The sequence below is a fragment of the Colobus angolensis genome, unplaced genomic scaffold (genome assembly GCF_000951035.1).
Source record: "Colobus angolensis palliatus isolate OR3802 unplaced genomic scaffold, Cang.pa_1.0 Scaffold569, whole genome shotgun sequence".
NCBI classification, from domain to species: domain Eukaryota; kingdom Metazoa; phylum Chordata; class Mammalia; order Primates; family Cercopithecidae; genus Colobus; species Colobus angolensis.
In genome coordinates this window covers 1,319,109-1,330,001 of record NW_012119254.1, presented here as the reverse complement: position 1 = coordinate 1,330,001, position 10,893 = coordinate 1,319,109, and the positions used below count along the sequence as shown (strand labels likewise).

General features: G+C 35.4%; 1 protein-coding gene across 1 annotated transcript in view; it reads right to left on the bottom strand.

Moving 5' to 3' along the window:
• ABCB1 (ATP-binding cassette, sub-family B (MDR/TAP), member 1) overlaps positions 1 to 10,893 on the bottom strand; it is a 225,668-nt gene that overhangs the window by 44,087 nt on the left and 170,688 nt on the right. The window contains exons 10-15 of the mRNA XM_011961765.1: positions 5,191 to 5,362; positions 2,397 to 2,510; positions 2,111 to 2,221; positions 1,805 to 1,930; positions 1,484 to 1,687; positions 980 to 1,150 (exon numbers count right to left, since the gene is read on the bottom strand). Of these exons, the coding sequence (XP_011817155.1) occupies positions 980 to 1,150; positions 1,484 to 1,687; positions 1,805 to 1,930; positions 2,111 to 2,221; positions 2,397 to 2,510; positions 5,191 to 5,362 (898 nt within the window). The remainder of the gene's footprint in view (positions 1 to 979; positions 1,151 to 1,483; positions 1,688 to 1,804; positions 1,931 to 2,110; positions 2,222 to 2,396; positions 2,511 to 5,190; positions 5,363 to 10,893) is intronic.

Here is a 10,893-nt window from a genome sequence, read left to right as displayed (position 1 = left end):
GGAGGGAGGGAGGGAAGGAAGGAAAAAGAAAAACACAGAGGTGAAATCACAGATTAAGCAAAATGAGGGTGGAAAAAGTAGCCACAATCCCATCTGCCTCTATTTTGGTCACAGAATGTTTAGTAAACTGCTTTTTTTCCTCCCTCAAAAATGTATTAAGCACATTGACAAGATGTTTAAAGGAACATTCAAGAGTTGTTTTATTAGAGACAGGGAGAGTTGAAACAAATATGAGTTCATCTTTGAAATCTACTGTGACATCTCAACTTGGAACTCCTTTGGTTATAAGGTCTCACTCTCCACATTCTCAGTCCTCACAGAATTATCTCCATTACTATCACATGCTGGAGATCAAATGCACAGTGCCTGGCACAGGGCAAACACTCAAATGCTATTTGGTGAATGAGTCATATGGACTCCAGAATCGCAGGACAGTCAAACTCTGTTGAGAGTCAATAACGTGCCATGGCTTAGGTAGGTTTTCAGTATCACAGGCTCTCTGCCCCTCTCCTGGAAATAAGAGGTTTCTTATTTCCCATAGAGTCTTCAAGTGGCATTCAATGTCTTGAAAATTATGTGTGAACCTTCAGGTTGTATTTTTCTCTTCCTGGCAATATTACAAACTCTCAAAACCTACATAACAGGGTTATCCACATAGTCAAGTTTTGAAGATCACAATGAAGATGAATTTTCACTTGTATCTATATTTCTATGTTTTAATTTAAAAGATTAGCAAGTGTCTTTAGATGAAAATTTATTCATCATCACTTAAAATAAGATCAGAGAAATAAGTATAAATTGAACAATAAAACAAATAGAGAAAGATTTCAAAGAGGCCTAATGCTTTTATTTTAATATCTGAAGGAATCACTTAGAAGCTATCAGAAATTTCATTTTCTAAGACCAATATTAACAAGAATTAATAGTAGAATATTCTTACGCTTATAAATCAGGTTGGTTTGAACTAAGCCTCACTGACCTTATCCAGAGCCACCTGAACCACTGCTTCACTTTCTGTGTCCAAGGCTGATGTGGCCTCGTCCAGCAGGAGGATCTTGGGGTTGCGAACCAGGGCACGTGCAATGGCGATCCTCTGCTTCTGCCCACCACTCAGCTGGGCCCCTCTCTCTCCAACCAGGGTGTCAAATTTCTACCACAGAAAACCCAGGATGATTTAGCATAAGGACAAGCTATCTCGGCTCATATTTTAAATTGGTAAGGAATCCCATACACAACCCAAGTCTCACAGGTAATAACAGGTCCAGTTCTTTAAATCTTATTTAGCACAATAACCAACCTCAGTTTTTAAAAATATGTCTACGACCAGTTGATACTGCTAGAACTTTCAAATCTGAGGTAATCTTACTTTCCCTTCTTAGGATTTCTCTTCCTCCGATTTATAGTGGTTTCCTAACTTCCTATGTAGTAGGCCTGCATTTTATTTTTTGCACCTCTAGAAAGGCAAAGGGCAAGGACAACTTACATGAGGCAGTTTCATGATAAAGTCATAGGCATTGGCTTCCTTGACAGCTTTCTCAATCTCATCCATGGTGACATCTTCACGACCATAGCGAATGTTTTCAGCTATCGTGGTGGCAAACAATACAGGTTCCTGACTCACTACACCGATGATTTCCCGTAGAAACCTTACGTTTATGGTCCTAATATCCTGTCCATCAACACTGACCTGGAATAAAAAGTAAGTGTGACTTTCATACATTTGTAGTTGAAAGGGTAACATCAGAAAGATGTGCAATGTGACGGCTGATCACCGCAGGGTCTAGCTCAGCATGGGTCATCTCACCATGCCCTCTGTGGGGTCATAAAGCCTCTGCACCAGCTGGACCGTTGTGCTCTTCCCACAGCCACTGTTTCCAACCAGGGCCACTGTCTGCCCACTCTGCACCTTCAGGTTCAGGCCCTTCAAGATCTACCAGGACGAGTGAGAAAAAAAACTTCAAGGCAATTCACAGACACAGGGTATAGGAACTGACTGTTCAATACTAGGTTTAAATATACATGCACTTTTAAAAAAAATAATCTCTACAAGAAAACATCAGAAACTCGTCATTCAATAGTTTAATTGTTGATTAATCATTTATCACTATACCTTAACTTCTTTTCGAGATGGGTAACTGAAGTGAACATTTCTGAATTCCAAATTTCCCTTAATATTATCTGGTTTGTGCCCACTCTTCGAATAGCTGTCAATACTTGGCTTCTAAACAGAATCAAATTTTAAGAGATTACTAGGTTACAATAACTACTTTTAGTGATATTTTGTGGAAAGCTGGATAAAGTGACAAAGAAATTGACTCTTAACTGGACAATCTTTTAGACAGATGGGTTATAAATCAGGTTGGTTTGAACTAAGACTCAAACCAACTCAGACTTACATTATCAATTATCTTGAAGATTTGATAAGCTGCTCCTCTTGCATTTGCAAATGCTTCAATGCTTGGAGATGCCTGTCCAACACTAAAAGCCCCAATTAATACAGAAAAGAACACCTGAGGAATGTGAAGAAAAAACATCAGGCTACTTAGATAGTGATAGCAATTTTTTTTTCATACTTCTTCTGTCTTTTTCTAACATAGGTAATTAAAATTTAAAATGGCGAGGCAACATATAAATATTAGGTGTTAAAAATATTTCAATAGTTTGAAACTAACAGTACATTTAATTCCTTTTTTTCATTTTTTTTCTTTTTTAAGAGACAGGGTCTCACTGTGTCACCCAGGATGGAGTGCAGTGGTGCAATCAGAGCTCATTATAACCTCTACCTCCTGGGCTCAAGCAATCCTCCTGCCTCAGTTTCCCAAGTAGCTAGGACTACAAGCATGCATCATCAAATCTGAGAATTTTTTTTTATTTTTTCTAGAGACAGGGTCTCGCTATGTGTTCCAGGCTGGTCTCCTGGCCTCAAGCAATCCTTCTGCCTCAGCCTCCAAAAGTGCTGGGATTACGGGCATGGGCCACCATGCCTAGCCAATAGTAAATTTCAAATGTGTCACCTCAAAAAGTGTCAAGTGAGGTGATGGATATGTTAATTAGCTTGATCTGATCACTCCACATTTTGTGTGTATGTGTGTGTATATATAAGCATCACATTGTACTCCATAAGTGTAATGCAATTATGATTTGTCAATTAAAAAATAGCAAAAAAATTTTTTTTTTTAAATTTTAAGACAAGGTCTTGTTTTGTTGCCTAGGCTGCAGTGCAGTGGTGCAATCTTGGCTCACTGCAACTTCAACCTCTTGGGTTCAGATAACCCTCCCATCCCAGGCTGTAGCTGGGACTACAGACAAGTGCCACCATATCTGGCTAATTAAAAAATAAATTATAGAGATGAGATCTCACTATGTTGCCCACACTAAAAATATTTTAGAAGTTTAAATACTTTTCAATTTAGAATGCAGAATTAGTCTTACTTGCTCAATGAAACAATGATTTAAATTTTATAGGGCTAGAATATTATAATAGGATTTTTTTTATTTCTTCAATGTCTAAGATTTTTTAATTTAGATCATCAGCAAGGCAAAGTGGAAATAAACACTATTAGAGGAGTCAGAAGAACCAGTTCTGAATCCTAAATTAGTACTAACTAGTTATATGTTGTTAGGCCATTCTCTTAGAATATTTGGCTTCAACTTCTTCATTTGCAAAAACAGGCAAGATTCTATCTGTTCCCCCTACCCAGCAATCATAGAGATGTTGTATCATGATAAAACAGAGTATATGAATGCTTTTTGTTAACTATAAGGCACACACACCTAAGGCATTGATACTTTATCAGGTTTGAATGCCTTTTGTTAATTATAAAGCACACACACCTAAGGCATTGATACTTTATCAGGTTGTCTTTTTTGCAACAAGGCTGTGTTCTCTTTAGGCCTTTTTGTTTGTTTGTTTGTTTTGTGCAAATCAGTTTCTTATTGGTAAAGACTTAACTGTGTTTCTCTTTGGGGTTGATGAAAATTAATGTCATTATTCATTTTTTCTAAATCACATGGAATTATATTGCTCAATAATTTACACAGAAGGAACTTTGCTAAGTGATTCTATATTCATTATCTCAATTAGTCCTCAAAACAACACTGAAAGTTAGGGCTCATTCCTTTCATGTCACTTGGCAGAAGAGGTAGCAGAGGCTTGAAAAGTTTAGCTGGCTGCCCCAAATCATACAGCTAAAAAGTGACACAGCTGCCATTTGAATCAAGTTGGTCCGATATCAAACCCCACACTCCCTATTCTGGATGTCTCCAGTTTGTGAGGTATATTCATGCCCAGAGAACACTGGATTTAAACTGCTTATCTCAATCACAGTTAAACGGAAAACATCTGTTATGACAACCAAGGATCACCCACAGCATCATTATACTTAAAAAAAAAAAAAAAAAAAAAAAAAAAACTTTATGGGAAAAGCCATTCCTGACTGAGCAAAGTTGGATAAGGCAAATTTGAAAACATTGAAGAAGCAATTATTGCATCCATATTACAAATCTGGCTCCTGAAAAAGGGGATTGTTTTAAGGGATTCTACAAAATATCATTTCTCACTATCTCAATCTATTTCTGCGTGGCCTATGAAAAAGGAACTAAGTGACTCTTCTAACAGTGTATTTTATTAGATCCAGATACGAATTGAGTTTGGTTTGCAAATTATTTCATTATCTTTAAAATAAAAGAGGGTAACATTAAATGGCAAGACTTCTGTGCTTGCACAAAGGTCTATAATGTAGAAAACTTCCAAACAATCTTTTAGGAAGAGGAACAACTTCCATAATTTGTGAGGTGGATTAGCTGCCATTCGAAATAATTTGAAAAGAAGTCAAAATGTGTATTTTGCCATTTTTGGGAATAGTAAATCAGAAAATAAAAGTGAAGTGTTTAGCATCAAGTTTGGCACAAATAATCTCAACAAATAAAAGTTCATGCTACTGAGATTGCTAAGATTAATATTATTTAGGCTACAGGATAAATTGTGCAATATATCTGCAAAAACAAACAAACAAGCAAAAAATTGGTTGTCGGATGCATCCAATTTTTTTCCACTTTTTAACCTAGTAGTGCATGTGTCTGTAGTATTCAATAGTTGTTCAAAATATGTTCTTCTAAAGTCAAGCCAACATTACTGGATTTCATTGGTATTTTATAATAATGGCTCATTTCTCAATATAAACCACTTACAGTGAGTACTTGTCCAATAGAATATTCCCCTGAGAGGACCAAGGTGGTCCCATACCAGAAGGCCAGAGCATAAGATGCATAGATAAGCAGGAAAGCAGCACCCATAGAAATATTGGCTGTAATAGCTTTCTTTATACCAATTCTTTTAGCTTCTTCTAAATTTTTGTTGTACCTGGGAAAAAACCAAAAATGATCACATATACTCACACATTTTATGAAAACATGTCAATATAGCATGATAGTTACAGAGTGGCTAGGATGTGCTCAGTCCTGGTGATATACATGCACTTTGTCCTGCTGCTCATACATTGACCCTATATAGTAGTACTGTTTTACTCCCTTTTTGCAGAAGAAGAAACTGAAATTTACAGAGATTAACTTATTTGTAGGGGAGTCTTCTAAAATTTCCTACTCTGGCTTTAGCAATAGCAAAATAAGTGAAGCAATATTTAGCAAACTTCTAGAACTTATATTGTTTCGTACACAAAACAAAGTGGAAGCCATGGAAAAACCGGTGTCTTCCCTTCAAAATCTGCATGCCTCTTTAATTAAGTAATAAAATGGAGAGATAATGTTAGAAAGTTCTTAAAAAAAAAAAAAAAAGGGGACAGTCATTTAAATCTCTGAACATTAAGAAAGTTTGGAGACAGTTTGCTCTCTGTCCTGCCTTCCTCTAGGACTGTTGGAATGACCAACTGAGAGGTTACATGTGTGAGAGCATTTTGAGAATTCTGAATTGCCATGTAATACTTTTTACATTTAAAAAAGCTGTACAATTTATCTTATTTCTGTAGACATTTATTTTAAAAATCACTGACCTACAAAAATTATTTGGCTTACAGGTATATAAAAGTACATAATTATTCATCAGCATTCCCTCTCTTCCTTCTCCTTTCTACATATTGACTACTTGCCCTTCCCTCTGTTAATGCTCCCAACACTTGTCATGCCATAGCTGCCTGCTGCTGAACTAACAGGCTCTGACCTGGTGGCTTGGGCCATCCAGGGCTTCTGGCTAACTCAGTGACTGAGAAAAATTAAATTCTTAGCATATCTATAGCCCTGGACCCATTCATAGCAAAAGATCTACCCTACATTAACCAAACCTGGAGAGCAACCATTAATACTTCTTAGAGCAAATATAGGAAACTATACAAAAGGAGCAAAAACGAGCAAATGAAAAACATCGAAAAACAATGTTGGAATCACTGACAGATTTTATTTCTCCAGTTCTAATGACCTAAAGGTTATTCCCAACTGTAATTCAAATATTTTTTAAAGCCTCAGAGAGTGGTCAATTTTTGACGTTAAAGCTAAAGGAGATGATGTCTGTAACTTGATCTTCATTTGAAAGGAACAGAGAAGACTACTCTGTTTAAGAAGATAGCTGTGAAATAAGCTAATGGAGCCCAGAGTTAAAGGAAAACAAAGAATTTTGCAAATATAGAACGAAGGTAAAAGGATTAGTGAAACAGGACAGATTGCCTTCAATCTGTCTGTATTTTCTTAATCACAACTCCTTGAAGAACCTAGAGCATTAACTTGGATAGAGGAGGAGCTAATAATTGTTGAAATTAATGAACTTACTTCCATATAAAAGTCATACTTTAAGGTCTTTGATCCATAAAATTCACAACTATATAAATATTATATAGTATTATATTAATTTCCTTTGGAGAACTTGTTCCATTAGTATGTACAGCAGAGTTCAAGCACTGTCCAGATATGAACATGTATTGTTTCTTGCTTTCATGACTACTTTAACTAGGTACATAGGTACATTACAGAGTTACAAAAGCATGCCAAGTGAAATTTACATCACTACTGTGTTCACTAAAGATGAAATTTAAGCAGAACTTCATAGTGACAACATATCAACACATCATCAGTTTCTACCCCCCAAAATGTAAATCCTCAACTTGCCAGTTATCATCTGAACAGAAAAATTATTTTTGAGAAACATTTCAATGATTTATATACACACATGCACACACACATAACACAGAGACATATACATATCTCTCACTTTATGAGTTGGTCTGAGGTGAATGCTACCACTGGGCACAACTTACATAAGAGTACATTTAAGGAATTTTAATACATATGTACCACACTGTTATCTCCTTTATTTCAGTTCTCGCTTACCGAGACTAATGTAGAAACCAGTCTGACGTTGTCCTATGCAGCCAGAGGAAACATTTGCACAGAAGCACAAGGAGGAAAATCATTTACACATCAGAAAGGAGAAATAAAGGAAAGAAGGGGGTAAAGGGAAACGAGACATAAACAATACTCCTTTTCCATAAGCTCTTTGTTGTTTTTCATTACAAATGCCATATATAAAACCAGATATTAAAATCATCCATTCATCAAAAGCTTTAGTATGGAAATGATCATGAAAGTAGGAGTGACTAAAAGAGACTAAAGTTATATAACAAAACCATTGGTATGTAGGAAATATGACTCATCTTAAATATTATAAAAATATTTATCAATAATGCAAGTAACTACTTATGAGAGTAAGGAACAATTTTGATTAAGCAAACAGAAATGAATACTAATAGATAAATATATTTTTAAGACACATAAAAGAGAAAAATATTTTTAAATGAAAAAGAACAAAACTATTCTATACAATTGAATGGAATTTATTTTAACTTCTGGTTAAATTTCCATTCAAAGACAGCCAGCTTCCCTCCTGCACTGATAATTTGAAGAGAAAGCCAGATTAAGACCTCGATTACTTCATGTAAAAGCAGAGAAGGGAAGGAGAACAGGAATGAAAACTGGTTATGTTTGGTCTAAGAAGAGTCATCAATTCTACTTCCAAATTATATTCCAAATCTAGGTACCTGTCACCCCTCTCCTGCCTCTGATCCAGACCAGGGAGATGCTCTGGCCTGGACCACTCTGCCAGTCTCTCCACTGGTCTCCCTGCTTCTACTCTTTGACTTCTCACATCCATTCATGAGACCCATTACAGGCAAAGAAACAATCTGAAAACATAATGTGGATGTCATTCCTCTATTTAACACCCTCAACCACTCCCTTGTGCCCTTGGAATACAATCCCAACTCTTCACTATGGCCCACCATCCCCACATTCTGGCCCCTGCCCACCCCAATCTCCCCTCACTCAACTGAGCTTCAGTCATGCAAGCCTTATGATGTTTCCTAGAACATGCTAAAGTCTTGGCCACCCCAGGAAATTTGGAAGACACTTCCTCCAACCCATCCCATCTCTCTCCCCACCATGGCATGCTTTTTCTCATCCCTCAGGTCCCAGCTGAGATGAAACTTCCTCAGACACGCCTGCCTCAACCACCATATTTAAAGTTAACTTGCGCTCCCCATCATCATCATTACTCACCTTGATTCTTTCAGATCACATTTTTAAATCAATATTTTTAATTTTTTCTTTGACAATTCCTTATATTTATTCCTCCTTTCTCTATTCCTTCCATTTTTATCCATCTTATTATTTTGACTGAAGATCATACAATATCCTGTTTCTGATTCACAGCTGAAAACCTAGAGCCCTAGCTTTGTTTAGACTTTTATAAAATAAAAAGGAAAAGAAAAGGAAAACCTAGAACTTAGCACAGTGCCTGGCATGTTGTAGGTGCTGAATCAACTTGTCTAATAAATAAACTTTTAAGAAATGGCCAACCTGGCAAGGACATCAGACCATCAGTTTGTAATCTTATGTCAGTCAGGTCTGAGTATGAATTCACACTACCAGTGTGGTCCAAAAACAGCTAGACACAGAATTTAATGTAAGGTGGTCTCAGGTTAGCAGTGCCTTCGGTGAATCACAGAAGCAAACACAAATCCTGCCTGAAAGAATTGGACTTCAACCCAGATCCATAGCAAATGTAAGATGGCACTGACTGGTAGGTTTATTTCAATTTCAGAGATGATGGATTCATTCTGAATGGATGAAATACTGTATATTTTCTAATTGTTCATTCCTGATTTACAGGAATGCCATTTATTCTGAATAATGATAGGTACCCAGAGATCTTATTGTATTTTGTTAGCTTATAAAATCTACTGGAATTTCTGTGTAGACAATCTTATCGTCTGTGAATAATGACAGTTTTCTTGCTGTTTTCCAATCCTTATTGCTTTTCTTTTTTTGTTTTCTTTTTTTCATTCTTACTCTTATTTGTTCTATTGGTCTTATTATCTAGTACTAGTACAAGAGTACATAGAAATGATACTATCAAACACACTTGCCTCATTCATTTTTTTCTTATTTTTTTAATTGACAGACAAAATTGTACGTATTTATTTCATTCATTATTTTAAGTGTTAAAATGTTTTTAATGTTTCACCACTAAATGTTTCCTGTGGGTCTCTAATAATTAAGAAGGTTGTTTCTTATTCCTAGTTTTATGAGTTTTTGTCATGAATCATATACAATTAATGCTTTTCCCCTTATATTAAAACAAATTTTTTCTTTTAATCTATTAATATGGTTAATTATATTAACAGATTTCCTAAAGTTAAAACTATCTTTGCAATCGTAGGACAAAGCCAGCATGTTCAGGATGTTTTCAATTTGGTATTTTTCACATGGATTTATTTAGCTAGTAATTTATTTATTTATAATTTCAGCATCTATGTTTTAGGTGAAACTGTCCTTTAGTTTTCCTTTCTCATATTATACCTGCCTGGTTGTAGTATCAAAGTTACACTAGCCCCATAAAACGAACTCACAACTTTTTTTCCATTTTCTACAACAATTTATGTAAGATAGGGTTATCTCTTTCTTGAAGTTGTGGTAGAACTTTCCTACAAAATTATCCAGACTTGTGATTTCTACTTGCGGGAGAGAAGTAGTGGAAAATGGAGATTTTTAACTTTGAATTCAATTCTTTTAATGATTATGGGTTTACTCAGATTTTCTTCTTCTTACATGAGGATTTTAACCTACATTTTTCTAGCATATTGTCTATATCTTGAGGGTTTTAAAATTTACTGGTATAAAGCTGTAATTTAAAAATAGATTTTTAAATCTGTTACAAGTTTTCCCTATTCATTCTTTTTTTGTTCCTGATTAAACATACAAGATAGTTATTTATAAGTCTTTTTAAAGAATTAGTTTATGGATTTGTCAATCTTCTACTCTTTTGCCTTTATTTTCTATTAAATTAATTTTTGCTCTTACCCTTATTATTTCCTTCTAATATTTTATTGTTCTCTCTCTAACTTCTTGATTTAGATGTTTAGTTCTTTAATTTTCAATAATTTTGTATTTCTTCTACCAGATACTCTGGTATCACTGGATTAGGACTCATTTTTAATGTGAAATCCTCAGCTTTGGAGAGAGATTGTTTCCTAGTCCACAGAGCAGTATAAATTCAGACCCCAATTGCAGATAGCAGCCAGGCCTGAGAATCTAACTTCTATGGAGAGATGTTTTCCCCCAGCTGAGAACTAGGAAGAAGCTGTTAAGTTTTGTCTGTCTTCCAACACTGTTGGGCTGTTGGGCATATTATTTTTCTGGTCCACCTTTTCTCTGAGGAAAACTGGAAAAAATTCCAAACTCGAAACTTCATTATGTCTCTGCTAAAATAGCAGCTAATCAAAAAATATTTTTCTGAATAACTTATCTAAATAGTATCCTCATGATTCTCTTATTTTATTTCCCCAAATAATATTTACCCCAACTGGTGTATAACCTATTTGATTATTTGTG